The sequence below is a fragment of the Piliocolobus tephrosceles genome, chromosome 18, assembly GCF_002776525.5.
Source record: "Piliocolobus tephrosceles isolate RC106 chromosome 18, ASM277652v3, whole genome shotgun sequence".
NCBI lineage: Eukaryota > Metazoa > Chordata > Mammalia > Primates > Cercopithecidae > Piliocolobus > Piliocolobus tephrosceles.
In genome coordinates, this window is record NC_045451.1 from 68,633,738 (window position 1) to 68,658,716 (window position 24,979).

Here is a 24,979-nt window from a genome sequence, read left to right on the forward strand (position 1 = left end):
CTAATCCATCTTGAATTAATCTTCGTATAAGGAGTAAGGAAAGGATCCAGTTTCAGCTTTCTACTTATGGCTAGCCAATTTTCCCAGCACCATTTATTAAATAGGGAATCCTTTCCCCATTTCTTGTTTCTCTCAGGTTTGTCAAAGATCAGATGGCTGTAGATGTGTGGTATTATTTCTGAGGACTCTGTTCTGTTCCATTGGTCTATATCTCTGTTTTGGTACCAGTACCATGCTGTTTTGGTTACTGTAGCCTTGTAGTATAGTTTGAAGTCAGGTAGCGTGACGCCTCCGGCTTTGTCCTTTTGACTTAGGATTGTCTTGGCAATACGGGCTCTTTTTTGGTTCCATATGAACTTTAAAGCAGTTTTTTCCAATTCGGTGAAGAAACTCATTGGTAGCTTGATGGGGATGGCATTGAATCTATAAATAACCTTGGGCAGTATGGCCATTTTCATGATATTGATTCTTCCTATCCATGAGCATGGTATGTTCTTCCATTTGTTAGTGTTCTCTTTGATTTCACTGAGCAGTGGTTTGTAGTTCTCCTTGAAGAGGTCCTTTACATCCCTTGTAAGTTGGATTCCTAGGTATTTTATTCTCTTTGAAGCAATTGTGAATGGAAGTTCATTCCTAATTTGGCTCTCTGCTTGTCTGTTACTGGTGTATAAGAATGCTTGTGATTTTTGCACATTAATTTTGTATCCTGAGACTTTGCTGAAGTTGCTTATCAGCTTAAGGAGATTTTGGGCTGAGACGATGGGGTTTTCTAAATATACAATCATGTCATCTGCAAACAGGGACAATTTGACTTCTTCTTTTCCTAACTGAATACCCTTGATTTCTTTCTCTTGCCTGATTGCCCTAGCCAGAACTCCCAACACTATGTTGAATAGGAGTGGTGAGAGAGGGCATCCCTGTCTTGTGCCAGTTTTCAAAGGGAATTTTTCCAGTTTTTGCCCATTCAGTATGATATTAGCTGTGGGTTTGTCATAAATAGCTCTTATTATTTTGAGGTACGTTCCATCAATACCGAATTTGTTGAGCGTTTTTAGCATGAAGGGCTGTTGAATTTTGTCAAAAGCCTTTTCTGCATCTATTGAGATAATCATGTGGTTCTTGTCTTTGGTTCTGTTTATATGCTGGATTACGTTTATTGATTTGCGAATGTTGAACCAGCCTTGCATCCCAGGGATGAATCCCACTTGATCATGGTGGATAAGCTTTTTGATGTGCTGCTGAATCCGGTTTGCCAGTATTTTATTGAGGATTTTTGCATCGATGTTCATCAAGGAGATTGGTCTAAAATTCTCTTTTTTTGTTGTGTCTCTGCCAGGCTTTGGTATCAGGATGATGTTGGCCTCATAAAATGAGTTAGGGAGGATTCCCTCTTTTTCTATCGATTGGAATAGTTTCAGAAGGAATGGTACCAGCTCCTCCTTGTACCTCTGGTAGAATTCAGCTGTGAATCTAGAAGAAATGGATAATTTCCTGGACACTTACACTCTCCCAAGACTAAACCGGGAATAAGTTGAATCCCTGAATAGACCAATAGCAGGCTCCGAAATTGAGGCAACAATTAATAGCCTACCCACCAAAAAAAGCCCAGGACCAGATGGATTCAGCTGATTCTTAACATGTTTTTACTTGTAGTGAGACTTGAACCAGCCTAATATTTAGGTTTAAAGTCTGTCACAAAACTAAGATTCTTCCCTGCGGTAGACACACTACCCTCTTGAAAGTGCTCTAGCAAGTGAGACATCATGATGTACAAAAAGGACACTAGTTTGCCTACAAACCATTTTGTCATTTTAGAGTTCATCATTCTCATCATCATCATCATTACTACCATTGTTTAATTTTCATCTTGGTTCATTTGTTTGTGATTATTTTTGCTTTTCTTTCAGTTGCTGTACTGCTTCACTGTGACCTGCCACTGCCCATGTTATTGATTAGTGGGATGCAAATCTAGTAGTATCTGTAAAAATTCCTTTGTGGAAAAATTAATTTGTGGGAAGTTATAAGTGAAGTATGAATTTCCAGTCTACCAGAGTAAACATAAACAGAAGGAATGAATGCTTTCATATTCATATTTGTGCACCATGTTTTCCTGTCTTAGGACAGTGTAGTAGTATCTTGGCTCACTATGATAAAAATTTCCAGGGACTTATTTCCATTTCTGCACACTGCCACAGCGCGTGACAATTTGCATGCAGTTAGGACTCAAATACGAAATTTAACTTTTTCTCCAATTATAATTTTATGGCCATATTTTGTATATACATATATTTTTTAATGAGATAGCATGCTAGATACTACTAGTTTTATGAAGTTATTACCTTGAAGCAATTACTTTAAAATATACACTAACGGTTTTAGGCCACTTGTCTATAATTTAACACTTCTTTGTATATCATATAATATTTGGAGTGCTGATGTTTTACAAATGGGAGAAACTAAAGTCCATAGAGTTTTTAACTTTTGAAGGTCACACACTGATTTGTGGCCAGCCTCCCAAATAAAGACCAAGTCCTTTAATTGACTAACCATCACTGTCATCTTTATTCCTGTCTAGCTACTTTTGGTAACCAAGGACATAAAAATATTTCATATAATCTCTACAGTGCATGTATATATGCAGATATATCAATACCCTACTTAGTGACATTTCTATATTTCATTTGTAAACATATTTCATACAGTTAAATATGATACTGACATATTTATTGATGTATCAGGCATTTACATATGCGTATCAATTAGCTGTATGTCCATGTGCATGTAAGTACTCTCATTACTGGCTTGATTTAGAATTAGTTTTATGGTGTTCTTTCACTTGAATTAAGAAATATTTTAAATTGCTTTTTATCACTTTGTACAGATTAAGATTCTTCTCTCCTCCCTCCCTCCTTCTTTACCTCTTTCATCCTTTCCCTTTGGGAAAATTTGTTGAAAATTTAAATGTTGGCTGGGCATAGTGGCTCACGCCTATAATCCCAGCACTTTGGGAGGCCGAGGCTGGCAGATCACTTGATGTCAGGAGTTCGAGACCAGCCTGGCCAACATGGTGAAACTCCATTTCTACTAGAAATACAAACACTAACGAACTGTGGTAGCACACACCTGTAATCCCAGCTACTCAGGAGGCTGAGGCTGGAGAATCACTTGAACCTGGGAGGCGGAGGCTGCAGTGAGCCACGGTGGCACCAGTGCACTGCAGGCTGGGCAATAGAGCAAGATTCTGTCTAAAAATGAAAATTTAAATGTTGCCTTATTCTTGTGCTGATTCTTCTGTAAACCAAAAGTTCTTTTGAATGTCTGTCCCAGTTATTTCCAGGTTCTAGTTGAATCCTTCATTTGATTTAGCATATCTGGTATTTTTCTTAATGGAGAATTAATATAGAAAATATTCTCAGGAAACAAATGCATTTAAGTCCCATCTAATTTAGGATACTAGTAACAATGTCTTAAATGAGTGAGTGTACTCATGACCCTTTATGACTTTGCCCCTGAGTTTTATTTTGAATGGCAGTTCAGCAACCCTTGCTGGCATTTGCAACTTGAAAGTAATTAACTGCTCTTTCAGCCTGGCTACATAAATGCCTTAGGATGTACCATAAAAGGCCCATTTCATGTCTCGGTTCAAGGAATCGCCTAATGATATGAATTGATGTTAAATCATTGTGAGTTAAGGCAGAGCTGTTTAAGGAAATGAAAAACTAGCAGAAAGTTTCAGTTTATAAACAACAGGAATAATATTTTAGTAAATTTACATTGTTTTACTCTGAAGTAAAATTCATTCACAGTTTGTGTCTTATTTTGACTTAAAAAAATGAGATTTCCCCAGCAATTTAAAAAAGTCAGTATGACTCATCCCACCTTGAATATAAAAAAGAACTAAGACAACCAACCCAACAAAGGGAACCAGTGTTGCTGGTTTTTAGCTGGTCTAGAAATTAACCCGGTATCATCTCAGGTGCAAACCTCACATGGTGCTAGCTTCCCTGAGGTCCTCTTCAGCAGGAAACATGGCTGTGATTGATCAGCTATGTCTGCCATGCAAGAGGATGCAAGAGGGTAGCAGAAATTTCAGCATGCAAGCCAGCATATTCCAGTAATAGGATAGAGCGGATTTTATTTTTCTGTGCATTTGTATGAGCAAAATGAGGAGTTAAAAACAGAGCATGCCAAAAACGCACAAACCACCCAAAGATACAGTCTTTGAAAAAAATCACAAGATTTATGTTTTTCTGAGAGGGAGATTTATTCAGATAGAAATATGTTGTTTTGTACAATTATCTCATTTATCATGTGTGATATCACCCACAGTGACATCGGCATGTGGAATACCTTCATTTGGTGCCTAGAGAGCCTTTCAACAGGCATCTAACTAATATACTGGGAATACTATTTATGACAAGATTGACAATGATATAGAAAAAGAGTCAGTCTCAGATTTTAAACAATGAGAGGGACTTTCTTGGGTTGTAAAGTGTGTTTGCTAGTGATTTCTTAGTTTTATGAAGCTGGGCATGGTATGTTTTTTGCTTCAGAGCTTTCCCTTCTATTCACTGCTTTAGTAAGACTTATTACTGGAAGTTCCCTGAATGGCAGCAATGGTGGACTTCATTATCCAGAACGCTTAATTCTCCTGTAGCAGAATGAGTTCATTGTGATAGCTACTTTGGGAAAACGAGTCATGCTGGAAATGTATTTTTGATGAGATAAACTATAATTTCAGCCATGTTTTTAAAGTGGGGATACCTTTGGAATATAAATATAAGGGAACAATTTAATGATATAGAAACTAATACCTTTGATGATTTTGAAGACATTCTCAATAAGGAGATTGACAATGAATGCTTCCTAGAGCTTAAATACTACTACTTGAGAGAACTTTTACCAGTTAACTTTAGTGAGAAAAAAAAATCCTTTGATATCTGTGTAACTGACTCACTCTCAAGATACTGTAATTAGTATCCTAAAACAGGCATCACTTTACTGCATTTTTGTCTTGAGATTATTTTCTGTATTAATTCACCATTACATAAAGTAACAGGTATGCTAATTTGCATATGCTATGTGCAGTGGTTGGTGTCCTAAAACAAATTAGGGTTATGCCTACTTGAATAAGCTTATGTGTTTAAAGATGGTTTATTTCACAACTTGGAATGCAGTGAAAATCTTTATCAGCATGTTTTTTCTTATTAACCGAAACAAAATTGTTCTTATCAATTTATTGCCGAAATTTATTATCTTGTATATTTTAATAATTGATGAGTGTTTAGCTCTTTTAAGACTGAAGACAAAGCATCTGAAAGACAGCTTTCTGATTTGCCTTTCAGAACCACCTGTTCCTATTGCCCCACCTCAGCTCGCGTCTGTAGGAGCCACATACCTGTGGATACAGCTCAACGCCAACTCCATCAATGGCGATGGGCCCATTGTGGCCCGAGAGGTGGAGTACTGCACGGCCAGTGGGAGCTGGAATGACCGGCAGCCAGTCGATTCCACGAGCTATAAAATTGGACACCTTGACCCAGATACAGAATATGAGATTAGTGTGCTTCTGACGAGGCCAGGGGAGGGTGGCACTGGCTCTCCTGGGCCAGCTCTCAGGACGAGAACAAAGTGTGCTGGTGAGTATAAGGAACATTCTAACTCATTGTCATTGTCTCTCTGGGCGTTAACTGGCAGCACTGGGGTTGATCAGATGGCTAGCATGCTTCCCCTAGCTCTATCAAAACCTGTGTATGAACAGAAAATGCCCTTAGCCTGTGAATAGTCAGCTAACAGCTTGTGAACTTGGGGACCAGTAACCTTCAGGCTTGGTGTTTCTCAGCCTGCCCCCACCCTTTTTCCTGTTGTTAATTTACTTGTTACTCTGAGTACCACATAGTTCATATAGGAATTGTCCGTGAAGTTTACAGAAACTGCCTACTCTAATGATGTCCTCTAATAGGTCAGACTTTGTTATTTGGGCCCCTTTGTTTTATGTTCACAGTTAATGTGCTTGCAGCCTGGAGGGGCCGTGGAATAACAGATTCCATCTTAGAGATAGCCTTAAAGATGTGTTTTCGCTGATGGGTGTTTGATGGAAGGTCTACTGTCTGATGTGTTGGGCCCATTTGTATCATCAGCAAGAGTGATTTGTGTGCTGGGTGCAGTCTTTAGTTTCTTATATTATAAATTTCTAATTGTGCTAAACCCGTTCCACAACTTAAATAAAAGTAGGGTTAATGGAGAGAGAAGTGTAAAATCTTCCAAAAATCAAAACCTGAAGACAGCTGCCCAGTTCATGGTTGTAGTGTTGTTTCATATGACTACTCTCTGGTAGGAAGCAGAGAGAAACAGTATATTGGGATACTGAAGTGTTATTTTATCTTGTAAATGAGAAATTTCTGTGTTGAATTGTGTGCTGAGATGAAGAGATTCCATAAACTGTTATGGAGTTAGTTAATTATTCACATAGCATTAGATAAGAATACATTTATCAATATTTCATTTCTTTCTTAAGTTTTAAAAATGCTTAACGTAGTCAGACTCTACCTGGTAGGAGTAAGATAAATTATTAAACCTTAACCATTGTAGCTTGTTTTTAAATTTTTTCTTCATAATTTGTATTATACTATTTCCACAAGTTTGATGCTCGTGGAAAATTCTGTATTTTAAAAAAGACTTTTGTTAGAAAAGGGAACAGGTATGTTTTTCTTCTGGGGATACATGCTATTGAGTACAAGGACTGGCCTGGGTTAGTAGACTGTGTACTTTGCTGTTGTGTACATCTTTCATCTGTTTCTCAGACCCCACATCTGTATCCTCCTGGCACCTTTGTGCAGACAGTCTGGTCCCTGGAATAAGACCTGCTGTTTTGAACTGGTGATTTCCCACAGCCCTGAATGGTGGCTCTAAGGAGAAAGGAGAATTTCCCAATCCTTTCTCTTCCTGTCTTCTTCAAACCTCGTTGTCTCCTCTATTTAGTTGAATACATTCTGTCATTGTTGTAAAACAGTTTTATCTTATCATTTGTTGCAATGCAAACAATAGCTATGGATAATACTGCCTCTGTCATTTTACACGAAAGGCCTTGGTTTCAAATCTGTTATTTTACCACGGCCTTATGAATTCTCCAGGGCAGGTTCTTTGATCCCCGTAATACAGATGGTGAAAATGAAGCCTACATGAGCTCCTTTCCACTTCTAAGCTCACTCTGTAAGAAGTAAGTTTAGTGTTATTTCACTTTAGTGTTAAGAATTCCTGTTTTGGGCATGGCAATGTATGGTTTCTCTCTCTCTCCAAAAACAGGTTAGAATTTCATTGTTTAGGCCGGGCACGGTGGCTCATGCCTGTAATCCCAGCACTTTAGTAGCCCGAGGCGGGTGGATCACGAGGTCAGGAGATGGAGACCATCCTGGCTAACGTGGTAAAACCTCATCTCTACTAAAAAAAAAAAAAAAAAAAAAAAAATTAGCCAGACGTGGTGGCAGGTGCCTGTAGTCCCAGCTACTCGGGAGGCTAAGGCAGGAGAATGACGTGAACCTGGGAGGCAGAGCTTGCAGTGAGCTGAGATCGCGCCACTGCACTCCAGCATGGGCAACAGAGCAAGACTCCATCTCAAAAAAAAAAAAGATTTTCGTTGTTTAGATTGGAGGGAGAATGTGATCTGTTTCAATTTTAGTCACTAGCAGCCCCACCTACATAATGTTGCCAGTCCTGTTCTTTTTTTTTAAACACATTTTTGCCTTTTCTTTTGGTTTTGTATCTGTACATCTCAGCTACTGACACATTGCTGTATATATTTCCACTGATTATAATGCATATGTGTTTTCAGGAAGCCTTTTGATATTGCTTCATGATGTGTAAATGGATAATACTCAAAGAGATAAAGTAACTTTTAATAATAGATTGACAGTTTTTTTTTAAGAAATGAAAATGATTTTCAATTGATATTTGTAGGCCCACACTGTGCCTTGATGTATGAAACCTCATCTAAGCCAAGAAGCCTAATGATGATGCCCCCTTTCCTCTTAACTGTTTGCAGCCTGCAGTTGGCGCTGTTCGTGATGCATGGTCTGGTTGTGCCCTGCGCTGGCATGGAGCCACCCTCAGAAAATGGAGGGAGATATGTTAGCTGAAAGGGTCAAAGTTAGAAAGAAGAGAGTGAGGCACGTTTGGTGGGTGAGGAAAGTGAAAGGTGAGGAAAGTGAAGTCAAATGAGACTTTTTGCTATAGAAAGAAATATAGTTCACCCTTCTTCACCTGGGGTTTTGAGAAAATCTGCAGGTAATGTCAGTAATCACTGTTTATGATCTGTGTGGAATTTTGGGAAGCAGGAGCAAGTTAAAGGGAAAAAGATGCTGTAAATTATAGACTGAAAATTTGGCATCAGTCCCAAAGTGTTACTCAGATGGTTTGTGAGCATTTAACGTACCTAAAGAGCAGGTCATGGATTTCATAAACCTGGGAGAGACTAGGAGCATTCTGCAGCAGTAAGTGGAAAACTTCCTTGGCCAGGGGCAAATGGTTGATGAATCTAATAGGGTGATACGTAATAAGAATAAATCTAAACCCTTCCTGTATGGTTCAAAAAAGCCAAGAGTACTGGCTTCGGATTAGAGTAGTACAATTTAGCAGCAATATGTATGAAGAAGAGATTGAGGATCTGGCTTCAATGCAAATGAATCTGCAATATCATCCATCTTGTATTAATTATCCCTGTGATGTTAGTGCCTCACCATCCCCTGCAAAAAAAAAAAAAAAAAAAAAAATCCTAAAATAATCTTAGGTTGCATCAGGAAAGCAAAATGCCCATATTGAAGGAGGTGATAGCCTTAATCTACCAGTGCTGTTTAGGCTTCCCATAATTCTCACATTTATTTCTAGTTCCTGCTTTTTAAGAGACACAGCACAAAATAGATTTTGCCCATGGGGAGGGCAATCAGGATAGGAAAGGGTATGGAACCTTTAGTGACTAATGAGGAATGCTGGAAGGAACTGAGAAGGGGATGGGGAGGAAAGGGTACCTGTGTAAACTCGACAAGAGCTGAGTGAGTTTCTTATGGCTAATTTGTTCAAGCATAACCTGACATGGTAGAAAGTGATTTCTATAATCAGAAGAGGATTGAGCTGATTGACCTTGAAGATCTCTTCAGTATGAAATTCTATGATTCATTTCTTGCTTTCTTTCTGATGAGATGATCCACCGGATATTTCTACCCTGAAAGTCTTTCAGTTTCATTTTTATTTCATCCTTGTCTAAATACCCCATAATCATGCTTATCAAGTACTATTCTTTGGACAGTGAAGGTCTGCTATTATGTTTCCAAAAATCTGAGCAAAGGGGGAGAACATGTAAGTTTTTACTACAGTGAAGTGGAATAAATTTGAAGGACTGACTCACTCTGAGATTTCCTGCCTGAGTTTTGTGCTAAAATATCACTTCAATTCATGAAATAATTGTGCTAGAGCCAGAGTCAGTGGTTGAGAACACAGGCTCTGGGAGCAGCCACCTAGGTTTTAGTTTGGGCTCTGCCTGGCACTAGACACAGGACTAGAGAGAAACTGCTAACCTTCTCTGGGCCTGAGTTGCCTTATCTATAAAACAGAGGTGATGATAATAATAATATGTATTTCATTGTTTTGTTCTGAGCCTTAATGAGCTAATGAATATCAGTTGCCTAGAACAAACGCTTACATATAGCACATGGTCAATCACAGTTAACTATCATTTAATAAATTTTTGTCTTTTAATGTTTTCATTCAGAAGAATTAGACACTGGCAACCTCATTACCCAATGTTTTAGAAATATTGCTTATCTGGGAAATGTAAAATCTGAGAACCATGGTTTCTATTGTGAGCTGATAGAATTCCTTGCAGTTGTGCATTATGTTCTCATGTGTTAAATCCATTTATTTTGGCCAAGTTCTGTTTTCATTTCTGTGCTGCATCAGTGACACCTGTCCTATCATTTTTTGGTGACACCCATGAAACTGTATTTAGCTTCTTGTATTAAAATGGCAAGATCACTATTTATTGCCCATCGTCTGTGAAATGGAATTGATTTTCCTGTGTGGCTTGTAGACACAATCTCATTACCTGGTTGGGTTTCTGCAAGGAGGGTATTGTAACACAATTCCAAAATTCTTCTTATGCTTCTGAAAATTATTTCCAAATATATGCACAAGCTCTCCATGCTAAGACCTTGATCCAGTCACATAGCTTCCCTGATTCCACATCTTCATCTCTAATTTGGGGCAGCAACAGCTGCCCTGACTGTATCAGAGGTGGTTTTGAAGATCAGCTTAGATTTTATCTGTAAAAACTTTTTCAAAATGATAAATTGCTCTGTCAATATGGGTTATTGTAAAAAGTGATTATAGTCAGAAGCTTCCCTCAAGCTTTATATACATATCCAATTATTTTCCAACTTTGCATTTCAGCTATAGTTGGGTAACTTTAGAGAGTTAAAATTACTTCAGCATCCAGTTAAACAAAATGCAATTTAGTTTGTGATTTCTAATGTATCCTATATTCTCAAATTATGTGCAGACTGTATATCACAAGCCATTGAATAGTAGCTACTTGAAACGGAGAAATGGATTATGTTGTTAGATTAATTTTCACAGTGGGCTTTTTATGTGTTATTTGGAGATACTTCTTTTTATGTGTTCCTGGTTATTGGTTAACTGTGGTTAAGTAGCTTGCTAATAACTGGCCTCAGGAACTAACGAAGGATTATTATAAACTAATGACTAAGCAATTAAGATTGGTGAGCGTGAAACAAAGCTTAACTAAAATGTGTTCTTTAGAATTAATATACCTAAAAATATTTGAAAAAATAATGATTGTGCCTTAAAAAATTATCCATAAAATACATATTGAGCATCCATATTTGCCAGACACTATTCCAAGCCCTGTCGGTAGAGTGACAAGATTTCTGCCTTCAGGACTTATGTATTTTGGGGTATTGGAGGAAGGGAGTATATAGGCAACATACATATATATGTGTAGCCAAGGCAGGAGGACTGTTTGATACTAGGAGTTTGAGGACAGCCTGGGAAACTTAGCAAGACTCCATTGCTACAAAAAATTAAATTAAAAATAATTAGCTGGGCACTGTGGCATACACTTGTAGTCCCAGCTACTCAGAAGGCTGAGATAGGAGGATAACTTGAGCCCAGGAGTTGGAGATTACAGTGAGCTGTAATCACACCACTGCACTCCAGCATTGACAGAGTAAAACCTCATCTCTAATACATACATATTACACACACACCCACACACAACATATGTGTATACAATACAGTGTCAGATAAATGATAAATGTTATGAAGAAAAATAGAGGAAGGGATAGAGAATAGAGAGGTAGGAGGTGATATTTTTTATTAATTTTACTGTATTTAGTAACAAAATTTACCTTCTTATAACCAATTTTAAGTGTATAGTTCGATCATGTTAAGTACATTCAGCCAGTCTCCAGAATCTGTTTTTCATATATGGGTACATAGTAGGTATATATGTTGATGAGCTACATGAGATATTTTGATATGGGCATGCAATGTGTAATAGTCACATCAGGGTAAATGGGGTATCCATCACCTGAAGTATTTATCCTTTGTGTTACAAACAATCCAGTTACATTCTTTGTTCCTTTTAAATGTACAATTATTATTGACTCTTGTCACCCTGTTGTGCTATCAAATACTAGTTTTATTCAGAATCTTTACATCTTCCCAAACTGAAACACTGCATCCACTAAACACTAACTCTCCACTCCCCTTTCCCATAACCCTGGCAACCACCAGTCTCCTTTTTGTCTCTATGGATTTGACTGTTCAGATGTCTCCTATAAGTGGAATCATGCAGTATTTGTCTTTCTGTGACTGGCTTATTCCACGTAGCATAATGCTCTCCAGGTTTATCCTTGTCATCGTGTGTGTGATTGCACCTTTTTAATTATGCTGATAATTGTGTGTGTGTGTTTCATATAATTCTTTGTGTGTTTCATATAATTCTTTGTGAACTACTTAGAGACTGTAAGCACTGACTCTGCTTTTAGTTTAAAAATGCACCTTCTTTATGATATAGGGAGATGTTTACTAGTAAAGCATGTACTGCTGGGTTCCTGAGGAGTCCAAGTATGATCAGGTATCCTAGAAACGTTCTCTTGGAACGGCAGAGCCATCCCATCCACAGCCAGCCTGCTGCTTGCTGGGAATAGGAGTGATGTATTAGAAGTCTTTAATAAATGTGATGTGTAAGAAGTATACACATTTTTTTAAATGTGATGTTTTATAAAAGCGATAGTGTTTTTATAACTTGCATCTTTGTAATGATTAAGAGTGAGTTTTAATATCTGTCTGCATAGAGTTACATATTTGTCTGCCTAGTATATGCCTAGTTAGAGCTTTTTACATAACTGTAATAAAAACTTGGAATATGTATTACATTAAAATGTATTTTGTTGTATTTGGGTGCTTTGATAACATGCAGTTGTAGCTATCTTATCTGCAGTATTTTCAGTGGCAGAAGATATTGGACATACTTGCGATGATTTGGAGTCATTTCACCTCTCAGTCTTTGTTCGTGTCTGCTTATCTCGTTGTGGTATGCAGTTTTGCGAATCTCCTATTTTTTTGTGATGACAGTCGTACTGTTGCACTTGAACAGATGTATTTGTGTAGCTTCTTGTATCCTTGCCTTGTTCTATGAACAAGCAACATACATAAACAAACACATATTTGGGGGTATTGGAGGGAGGGAATATGCAGGCAACATATGTATACATATGGAGGATAAACAAAGGGTTAGTGTTCCTTCACAGTAAGGACCCAACGTTCCTGACTGTGGGAATTTTGTACTAACTACAAATTTACGGTGTTGTGTTTTCTTTTATCTTATACCCTGAGATCATCTCTCACTGTGCCTTATGTAGTAGCACGCCCTGTCTGTCATACTCGGTCCAGTCTAAATGTCACTAAATTTAGGTTCATATTGGTTTTGAAATATTAATTCGCTGTGTTTGCCTAGTGGTAACACTAGAGTGACTCATTTTAAATATATCTGAATGAGATTCTCATGTTGGAAATGAGTAGTGACAGGTTCCTTGGCAAGGGGGCATTACTTGAAGCCCGACGGCACCATGACTGCATTCAGCTGAAGGCTGACCTCGCTGCTTTTTTTTAATTATTATTATTTTTAGTTTCTTTTTGTGGGAAAAAAGGCAGTAATTCTGGTTGAAATGTGAATAATCTGAAATTAAACCCTGCCAAAACCTGATTTATTTTCTCTTAAGTCAAACCTAGTAGTATTTGTCTTTTCTGTACAGAATTATCACTGGCATTGCAATAAGTGTCTGGACTTACGGGGCTGACCCTCGGGTACGTGGGACCATGTGGGAGCTAATCTAACAATGGCTGTTATTTGAAGGAATAAAGGCCAAAGACCTCATTGAGTGGAGCATAATTTATTTTTAATTTAAGTTTATTTACCAGGGAAAAAAATTAAAAGTGTTCTAATTCTAAAACAGCTTTGCGAAAGGGCAACATATTTTAATGAATTTTGAATACATTAAGCCATTAAAAACCTTTTTAAATTATGAACGTTAAAAGGGCATGAGAAGTACCTTCCCTATTAGACTGCAGATGTCAAATACTTTGGATCACATCACAGTGTGCATAGGACAGGAACATACCAGCAATGCAGTGTCTTTTTGATTATAATATATTCAGTCTCTTCTTTACAGATGTTTAGGCCCCAGAGATTTTGTAAGTAATACCTAAACTTCAAGTTCTGCTGCCCTTAAACACTGATTCAGCACTTTTCGTGTGTTTGAACCCTGAGGCAGCGGCGGAAGGGTAGAGAATAGAACTGCGGGAGCAATTCTGCACGAGAGGTTCAGAAGCGCCTCTAAAAAGTGCGGGCAGTGGAGGTGGTTGTTGGTAGAGTTATCCAGTGACTCTTGAAGTGTTGTGATAGGCTTCTGGAAGGTGTCAGGCAGGCCCCTTGGCTGTGAAAAATGAGTGTGCTAACAGTGCTCCTCAGCTTCCTCTAGGCTTGTTTTTGAAATCTTTGTAGGTGGCTTCTTGTGTAGCTTTGAATACACTGAGGAGTCCGGGAAAATGAAGGGAAAGAGCTGGAGATTGCAACTGGGGACCTGTGGCCTAGCCCTGCTGTCCCTCTGATGAGCCATCTAAGAACCATTCCAGGCTGTATTTTGTGTGTCTGTCTGTGAGGGGCTTGACCAGCTTCCTTGTTCTGGGGATCTGACAGGTCATCTGACCCCCTGTCAGAGGGGATTTGCTATGGGAAAAGCATGATTGTTATTAGTATGAGTCCTTGTCTGAGCACCAGCTACAGCTGTGAGCGTGGTCCTCCGGGCCCTGGCATGTGTGAGGATGCCTCTGCATTCTGCAGCAGCATCTCCTAGGAAAGGAAGACATCTACTAAATCTCCTTTGAACAATTCTTAGAGAGACCCCAGGCCATCTTAATTTCCCCCAAATCTCTTATACATTTAACAAGAAAAAAATTATTGATAATGACATGATTAATTTTTTATTAGAGCACATGCCTTAATTCTTTATCACATTTATAATGTGGAGAGGTTGTATTTTATGATCTTTATGTTAGCATTTATACTACACTGGGGTCCTATGCATAATCTGTATGTACTGCATACGTATGTGTTTTAATCTGTATGTACTGCATACATATGTGTTTTGAAAAGACTTGGAGCATAATTGACTGCTTTAAATTATCACAAAGGCTTATAGTTTTGTGACTGCCTTTGTGAACATTCAGAGGAGACAGGGTTCCCCTGGGAAACTTCCTTCACTTTGTAGTCTGAGTGACTTGGGTGGGTGAATGTTGGTTCTGGCACAAATAGCTAAAAACTCTCAACAAATGAGTTAACCTTCCTATGCCTGGTTTCCTAATGCTTCTGTTTTTGTTTGTTTGTTTAACAGTACCAGCGTTGTCTTCATAATGCAGCTGGGAAAATTACATATGCTAATGTAACTAGCAGGAAAACTTGTTAGCAGAGTACTTTGGTCACCTGGTGGCTCCTGAATGAATTCTAAGTAGGTTTACTATTAAATGCTGATACGAAATTAAGTTTTGTTACTGCCAGGGATACACACTCCTCTGGTGAAATCTTTCAATAGTACTTTTAAACTGAATGGATTGGGTTGCATTTGACACACATATAAGTTGCAGTTTAAGCAAAGCTATATAGATATATCTAGATATATCTATATATATATCCTCAAGGTAGTGCCAAGAAAAAAAAATGATCACATGTTCACTCAAACCTGGGAAAACTTTTTGTTTTGTCTCTTTAAGGTGTGGTCAGGATAGAAAATAGCATAGTGACCCAAGGTCCCTGTACTGCAGGGTGGCAAAGAAAATAGAACAACTACAAATACTTAGTTTACATATGAGACATTGTTATGCTGTGCTTGTGGATGTATTGTAATTATTAGTGTCATGATGAGTGTTTTTGACACTTTTAACTTTTTGGAGGGTTCTGCCCCCACTCTAACACTTTTTTTTTTTTTTTTTTTTTTTGAGATGGAGTTTTGCTCTTTTTACCCAGGCTGAAATGCAGTGGCATGTTCTCGGCTCACTGCAACCTCCACCTCCCAGGTACAAGCGATTCTTCTTTGTCAGCCTCCTAAGTAGCTTGAATTACAGGCGTGCGCCACCACCCCCAGCTAATATTTTTGTATTTCGTGGAGATGGGGTTTCACCATGTTAATCAGGCTGGTAGCCAGCTCCTGCCCTCAGGTGATCTACCCGCCTTGGCCTCCCAAAGTACTAGGATTACAGGCATGTGCCACTGCGCCTGACCCACTCTAACACTTGCAAGTTTATCCAGAGGACTCAAAGCTTCATGGCAGTTCGCTTAGAGCCAGAAGGCTGAGGTGTCCTGGGGGACACATTTCTCTTTTGCTCCTTTGCACACAGACCCCAGGAAGGCCTGTGAACCCTTATTGAGTGAGATTGGATGACTGGGGTCTTGGTGTTGTGGATGTAAGGAATTAAAGCACACAGGTAAAATTGTTCACCATGAGGGCTGCTTCTGAGCCAGGCTTACCTTGTATCCAGTGTCCCTGGCCTGAGAGCGGACAGAGCCAGTCTTAGGATGGCCTTTGTCTTCTGAACATTTTAGGAAAAGTTCACACATTCTTGACTTAACAGGTATGTTATGTGTTGTGTCTGGAACCACTGTCATACTTTGGGAAACAGGTGGCTTTAATCTTGACCTCATATGTCCTGTGTACTTCCTTCTATCCGCGCTCCTCTCAGCACATCCAGATGCATTCTCTTCTTATCAACCCAGCTCTCAGTTTATTCGTCCTCATTAACACAAAATGTGGGCTCACTGGGACATACTCAGTGGCATCTGGCCTCCAGTTAGGACTTGCTGACTTCATCTGTAAGGGTAATGCTGCTTGTGCTTTTAAAAACTAAATAATAAGAAGCAAGATAAATGAGAGCTAAAACTTGTATAGTCGTAATAACAGATTATGAAAGCTTGATAATATGTCAGAATTTTAGTTTATGAGGGTTAGCCATGTTCCTTTGTGGAACACTTTTGTAAATTAATTTTAAGAGTATAAAGAACTGGTAATTACCTATTAGAATAAATTGCAAGTGAATAGAATGCTTTAAAAATGAATAATGCATATAAATGGAATTTAAATTATAAATACAAGAAATTTTATTAGGAAGTATGGTTATACCTATTATTAAAATAGAAAAGATAATAGAGCTGTTTGATACCAGAATTGCTGATCCTCTATCCATGTTATTACCGTTGTAGAATGAGTAATATAAGTAATGTAACTATTCAGGTAAAATAGTTCCATTGACCACATAACAATATTTCTTTGTTATACATCTAGGCAAGTGACTGTAAACACATATTTGTAGTCAGCCTTGAAACCCTTTCTAAAGGGCTTTTTAGAAATACATTAACATTTGAAAAAATATACATATTAAAATATATTTATGCTAAATATTATATATTGCTATTTCACTATTTAGCTCAGCTATAGTGCTCCTAATTTGAGTAATGAATTCATGATAAATAACATTTTACTTGTTAATGTTTGTATCTTGTTAATGGCCTTTGAAAATCACTGAAGTCATAGATGTCACATAAGAAGGCAAAAAATATAGAAGTATATGATGAAGAGGGTAACACATTCCCTCCTCTTTCAGTCCGTTTGCCAGGAATCATCATTGCTAATCCTTTTGTATTTATCCTTCAACATCTCTATCTAAGCTCATATAGGTGTGTAAGTATCAATATATGTCCTCAGACCCTCCCTTACTAATTCTAACAAATGGGATTATATTGTACATGTTATTCATCAGCTTGATTTCACATCTGCCAGTATTTTCTGAACAGCTCTGTAGTTGCTCGAGTCTAGTACAGTATATGTTATATAAACATATATAACCCACATATAATGTATAAACCCACTCTTATTAGTAACTGTTTATTCTTTTGTAGTATAGATGACCTAACTTATTTAGTCCCTCCTCTCTTGATGGATATTACAGGTTTTGTTCATTAATAAAATAAATATTTCAGTAAATATCTGTAAATATATATTGTGTACACATATTTCGACTTCTATAAGTTTACAGTTTTAAGGTAGAATTGCCAGGCCAAAGATACATGCATTTAAGACTTTAGTAGGTGCTGTCAAATTACTTTCTACAAGGTTCTATCAAGTTATGCTCTACCAGCAAGGTGTCACAGTGTCAGGGTCCTGAAATGCTTTCAAGCGTTGAATATTAATGATCTTTTAAAACTTAAATCAATTTATTGGGCTTAAATTGTATGTTATTGTTTTAATTTGCATTTCGTGTTTTCCATGAATGTATTCCCTACATTTGTTCCTCAGCAAACTATCCATTTCTGTCCTTAGGATGCTTTTCTAATCTTTTCCTTTTTAATTTATAAGGATATTTTCTATAGTAGGGTTATTAACCATTTATCATATGTTTTCAAAATATTTTTCTTATTCTACCATTTGCTGTTGACTTTATTTGTGGTTTGTTATAGAGAAATCTTTACATTTTATGTAGTTAAATTTATCAATCATATCTTTTAGGGCTACCCATACTCATTAATACACAATAAAGGTATCATTGGAATATAAATCAGTCCAAATACCTATTAATGTAATCTAGGTAGATGTCTAGCTACACAATTATGTTTGCTAAATGAACCATTGTTTCTTCCTAATGGCTTCTTACCTGTCTTGTTTTGGAAGATTTTTTTTTACATTTTTGTTGAATTTTTTAGAACTTATTTTTATACTTAGATTGTTTAGTCAGTGAGATTCTGGTCAAAAAAAGACTTGAGGGGAAGACTCCAGGGCTGAGGAGCCTTCTGGGGACAGTTCCTTTGCACTTCAGTGACCTAGGAGGAGTATGGTCCATTCTCACCTTTGCATGTTGCTTGATGTGGTGCTTGAGAATGTGGCAGGCAGCATGTGACCACAGGGAAACCAGCTAAAAAGGCAGCTGCTATGAAAGCCGAGTAGACATAACTGAGCCAAAATACCCTCCACACCTCATTTTGGTTTGCCCCATTTGTTTATTCATTTCCTAATTTTGTCTAATATTTTTGAGAATCTGCTGAGAGGCATTCTCCTAGGCTTTGAGGATACAGTTAGTAGGGAAAACGATCAAGTCTCCTGGCCTCCTGGACACAGCTTTCTAGTTTCTAAAGTTCTCCATTGGTGTGCAGTGTGTGCACACATTTAAATGAAGCAAAGCTTGCAGAGGTTCCCAGAGCAGTTGTAGAGAGGAGGTTCTAAAAGTCAACATAAATATTAGGTCAGACAGGAGCATCACAAATAAATTGTTTTAATCAGGACGTTTTGGGCTGCAAGTAATATCAATGCTCCTATAGGCTAACAATGAGGAAATTTATTAACTTGTATTAATGGGAAATCCATAGGTAAGGCACCCTTTGCAGTTTGTTGTTCAGTGACTCAGTGATCTTCCCGGGCACATGGGCTCTTTCCAAATCTCTGATCTATTGGCCTCAACCCCAGGCTGGCTCTCTTTGTGGTGATGAGGTGACATTTAAAAGCAACTAGGGAAACATGCTGTGTTCACATCTAATGGGGAGAGAAGAATATTTCCCCAGTCATAGAATGTAACTTTTTTCTTTCAATCTTTTACGTCAATTAAGGACCAATAATAACTAGCAGATTTTCATGGATTGATTGCCTTAGTACACTTACTCTTGAACTTTAACCTACTTCAGTAATGACTGTATGCATCAGAATCACCTGGAGGACTGTGAAAAGATCCTGGCTGAGTCCTATTCCATGTTTATGGTTCAGCTGGTTTAGGGTTGGATCAGGAATCTGCATTTTTAACAAATTCCCCAGTGATGCTGATATTGCTGGTTGAAAACCACTGATTTGCAGTAATGAAGATGCATCCTTGTACCACACACCTTTTAGAATGGCCAAAATTCAGAACACTGCCACACATCAAATGCTGGGAGGATGTGGAGCAACAGGAATTCTCATTCATTGCCAGTGAAAATGTGAAAATAGGTACAGCCTCTTTGAAAAACAGTTGGGCAGTTTCTTGCAAGAGCAAACATACTCTTACTGTACAATCCAGCAGTTGTGTCCTTTGACATTCACCTAAAGGAACTAGGAACTTATGTCAACACAAAAGCCTGCACACCAGTGTTTATAGCAGCTTTTTATTCATAATTTCTAAAATTTACAAGCAACCAAGAGGTCAGTAGATGACTCGATAAACTATGGTACATTGAGACAATTGAATATTTTTCAGTTAAGAAATGAGCTATTAAGCCATGAACAGACATACAGGAAACTTAAATGTATATTAAGAAGTGAAAGATGCCAATATGATAATGCTACATACTGTATGATTTCAACGACAGTAAGGTTCGGCATAACAATCTTTCAGCCTATGAGGGTCTGCATATAGGATGGTAGTCCTTTAGGATTATAACAGAGCTGAAAATCACCTAGCCATTACAATGTAGCCATTGTAATTTCATAGCTAATGCATTCTTTTCTATGTTTAAATACACAAATACATTGTGTTACAGTTGCCTGCCGTATTCAGTACAGTAACATGGTGTAAATGTCTGTGGCCTGGGAGCAGTGGACTGCACGATATAGTCTCCGTGTATAGTAAGTTGTGTATAGTAAGCTATCCCATCTAGATTTGTCTGAGAGCACTCTGTGATGTTCACACAATGATGAAATCACCTAAAGATGTTTTCTTTAAAATGTATCTCTGTCGGCCGGGCGGGCGCAGTGGCTCATACTTGTAATCCCAGCACTTTGGGAGGCCGAGGCAGGTGGATCACGAGGTCAGGTGTTCAAGACCAGCCTGACCAACATAGTGAAACCCCATTTCTACTAAAAATACAAAAATTAGCCAGACATGGTGGCATGCACCTTTAATCCCAGCTACTCAGGAGGCTGAGGCAGGAGAATCTCTTGAACCTGGGAGGCAGAGAATGCAGTGAGCCGAGATCACGCCATTGCACTCCAGCCAGGAGACAGAGGGAGACTCCGTCTCAAAAAGAAAAAAAACAAAAACAAAAAAACAAAAACAAAATGAATGTATCTCTGTCATTAGGCAACCTATTACTATATATGACATTCTGGAAAAGGCCAAACTATGGATACGGTAAAAACATCAGTGTTTGACAGAAGCTGGGAGTGTCAGGAATAAATAGGTAGATCATAGAGGACTTTTTCAGGTAGTGAAATGATTCTGCATGATACTACAGTAGTGGATATGTGCCATCATATAGTTTCCAAAACTCCTAGAATATGCCACACCGAGAGTGAATCCTGATATCAACTCCGGACTTCGCGTGGTGCTGGTTGGGCGTTGGTGCGATATGTTGATAATGTGGGAGGCTGTGCATAGGCCTGGGGCAGGGGATTGTGGGGAACCTTCACACCTTCCACACAATTGTGCTGTTAACCTAAAATTATTCTACAAGATAAAGTTTTATTTATGAAAAAAAAAAAAGGAGCCTCACCCTTGAGTCTATGAATGGAGTGAGCCATCTCTGAGCCACGAGCTGTGGAAGACTAAATCACTGAATCAAATCAAGGATTGTGGGAACTACTGGGAAGGAAGAGAGGAAAATGAATGCTGAGTAAGTAACTAATAGTGGCCAGTGTAAAGGTTGATATGACTTGAATATAATAATTGTAGTACTATCAGTCAGAATTGAGATCTGCAAAGAAACTTTTTTTTTTTTAAAAAAAAGCTTGATTCTCACAATAAACAAGCTTGATTGTAACATGGATATCAGAGGATTTGACTATGGGGATCAATTGGAAATCCATTCCTCGTATTTAGCATGGATCTCACCTTAGCTACAGTTATAATAAGAGAAATTAATAACACCTGAATTGTCTGTTTTGTTTTGTTTTGAGACAGAGTTTGACCCTTTTTGCCCAGGCTGGAGTGCAGTGGTGTGATCTTGGCTCACTGCAACCTCTGCCTCCTGGGATCAAGCAGTTCTCCTGTCTCAGCCTCCTGAGTAGCTGGTATTGCAGGCACCTGCTACCACACCCAGCTAATTTTTGTATTTTTAGTAGAGGCGGGTTTTTGCCATGTTGTCCAGGCTGGTCTCAAACTCCTGACCTCAGGTGATCTGCCCTCCTTGGCCTCCCAAAATGCTAGGATGACAGTCATGACCCACCGCACCCAGCCGCCTGAATTGTTTAGAGGATGTTGGCATGCACTTCACCGTGGGTCCCTCACATGTGTGCACACCTTGCAAGCAGAGGCACCGATGGCCTTTGTTCTGGTCCAGGGAACAGCCTCGGAATATAGAGGTAGTGTCTCTCTCTGGATCATTGGATGAGCTTTCTGGTTGTCCAACATAAGAAAGATAATGTAAGATAATGTAAGAAAGAGAATGTCTCTCGTGGGAGCAAAGGGGAAACAGGTTTGCTTACTGCCCATGATAAAAGATTTGGTTTTCCTAACCCAGGGCTCTTTAGCTGTGATACAAACCGACTTCATGTGTAGCATCCAATTGGATTCCTCTGTGTTCTCCCTTGAGACTTTGGGGGCCAGGGGAACCAACAAGAACACATAGCTCATGTATTTACTTTGTTGTTCGTAATACAGTCATTTGTCTCTGGCCCAGGAGTCTGCTGTCTTGTGCCAGCATCCGTGAGACAGTGGCAGGCAAACTTGTAGACTTGAAACTTGATTACGTCTCAGACTCCTCACAGTTCTGGACAGAATATACTTGAAAGAAAAAGAATACTGACTTCTTCATAATTTCCGCTAACTCAAATCTTGTTGACTGGGAAACTGAGGCTGGGATTAAGGAAGCGACTTGTGCTGTTTTGCAGTGCGTCTGTTTACAGAAGTGCCTGGTGAGGCCACTGTTACCAACCCTCTCTGAGAACTGGTGCCTGCTCCTCTCAGTGCACATTGCTTTTAGCCTCACTACAAAGCCAGCCTCTGTGAGTCTGCCCAGTAGCTCTGGCTTAGGGTTGATTTAAGGATGGGATTGGACAGTAAGAATCTTTCACTTCAAGACAGAGCCAGATAAAACTGACATGAACCGAGTGGGGTGACTAGTCGTATAGCACATACAGATATAAGCTGACAGGGTTATTCAGCACCAAGAGATATTTATCTGGCAGGGTCATTTAGCTATAACACTACTAAGAACTAGAATGGAAAACCAGCTGATCATCTCCATTGTTTTTCTACCTTGTTTGCATGTTGCTGTAAATAGTTTATTTTAAATTATAAAACAGGACTCTATTTGACCACTAAGTGGACTCAATTTGACCATTAAATTTGCGTCGTGGCCCAAAGGATATCTAGACTTAGTTAAGTGGTCACGTTGATTGTTTTGTCTGCAGGTAAGCTCTTGGTGATCCTGTCGTGCTGACTTACGAGGGGAACGTTGGTAACACTTTCTCTGTTCAACCCGTTAGCTTAGCATATCTTTTTCTTTTATGAAGAATTTATTTGTAGTACTGTGAAATCATAACTCTTATTCTATACTTTGTCAATATTATACCTGGCCCTTACCACATAATGATCAGTCTCAGCTTTGATTATTAAAAAGGTTTATATCATAATATTAAGGTTGGGATATTAAACATTATGAAGGTTTTGTGAGCACGTGACAGAATATTCTTTCATATAAATTCCAATAATGTATGATTTTTTTTTTGAAAACTCAGACATTTCTTTCCACCCTCAGAATTGCCTGTAGCGACCTTTAAAAAACAGTGCTTCACTGTGGAAGCTGACAGAACTTAGCTCTGGGCTCCCCACCTGTATTTTCACTGAGCCATATGCCTGTGGCAAAGAAAATTGAATGTTGCCTGGGTGACCTTATCTATAAGCTGGGTCTTTAATTTCATTGCTGGCTATATTGAAGCTATAGCTGTTGCCAAAGTGTCTGAAAACAAAAGGGAGGGCAGAGAGATGATTTCTGCAGATGATCTATGTCCAGCCAACAGAGGAAATCACTGACCCGCCACTGTAGAGTCCTTTGTTCTGGCCACCTTTGTCTGACCCTGTCTAAGTATATAAAAAACAGAAGCGTTGCCTTCTAGGGTAGAATCCTGGAGTTTCTAAGATTGACTTCTAAAGACATCAACAATATAGGTTTCTATGTACATAAAATTATCTGGGATTTGGGAGGCAGAAATTACAATAGTTGGCAATCTGTAATTCTTATTGCTAAGTTCATCAGTTGGATACCTTTGGGAACATTTTTTGAAATGCAGATCTAAGCTAAACATCTCTTTTGGGCAGATTATGAATCTAAGGTGTTTCGTTTGAGACAAATGGTTAACGTGTTCCATGACATATGTATTAGTCCAAATGAAAAATACTGGTTTAAATTAAACCTTCTTTTTCCAAAGATAGTGCAGAGCTCGTAATATAGATTACATATTTTTTTCCAGGAGTTTATTCTCAGGAAACGACATCGTTTTGAATACAATAGCAGAAATGAAATACAAAGTAGAAAATGAGACTGGAAAAGCCCAGGCACTGGCATTTTGCATTGTGCTAGGTGTTCCCTGGTCCCCTTGCGGTCCGCCGGCAGAAGTGTGGAGCGGACACAGGAGGAGGCTGGGACGGTGCTCAGAGGCTGGGGAACAGGCTGCACTGGCATTTCCAGTGAAGGGACTTGGGTCACACTTCCTCTTTCTCCTGAAAAGGACTGAGGGTGAGGGGCCACCTTGTCCTGCCCTGGGTTGATCCCTCCCAGGTGCCCACATCTCCGGGGCTCTGTCCTCAGCCCAGCTCTCGCTCCTGCCTCTGGGCGTGTTGGCTCCTGGACACCCCACATGGATTCCCTGGGCATCTCCAGCTCCTTTTGTCCATAGTGCAGCTGAGTGTCTTACTCCTCCCCTTGGCCTTGCCTGTCTTCGCAGCCCCACAACATACTTTTTTCTACCAGTGTCTCTTACCTGAATAAATACTTCCAACTGCCTGCTCATTTCGGCCAGAAACCTGAATTGCCCTTGACTCTTTCTACTACCTCACCTCTGCACCACATCCATCATAAATCTTACGTATTCTCTCTCCTGGGTGTCTTGGTGTTTGGGAGGTTTCTCTGCAATGCTGCTAGCCTAGCCTCAGCCACTGCTATGGCTCCTCATTGCACCCGTATTCACTCTGCTGCCCTCTAGAGTTGCTCTACCCTACAGCCAGCTATGTTTTTTATTTTATTTTTATTATTTTTAGAGATAGGGTCTTACGCTGTCACCCGGGCTGGAGTGCAGTGGTGATCACAGCTCACTGCAGCCTCAACCTCCTGGGTTCAAGTGATCCTCTGGCCTCAGCCTCCCAGGTAGCTAGGACTACAGGCACATGCCACCACGCCTGGCTAATTTTTAAAATTTGTGTAGGGACTGGGCCTCACTACGTTGCTCAGGCTGGTCTCGAA

At 39.0% G+C, this 24,979-nt stretch overlaps 1 protein-coding gene across 2 annotated transcripts in view; it reads left to right on the forward strand.

Moving 5' to 3' along the window:
* Window positions 1-24,979, forward strand: part of PTPRM (protein tyrosine phosphatase receptor type M) — an 846,383-nt gene that overhangs the window by 395,595 nt on the left and 425,809 nt on the right. For both annotated transcript variants that reach the window (XM_023228490.2, XM_023228491.2), the window contains exon 7: window positions 5,346-5,639. In XM_023228490.2, the coding sequence (XP_023084258.1) occupies window positions 5,346-5,639 (294 nt within the window). The remainder of the gene's footprint in view (window positions 1-5,345; window positions 5,640-24,979) is intronic.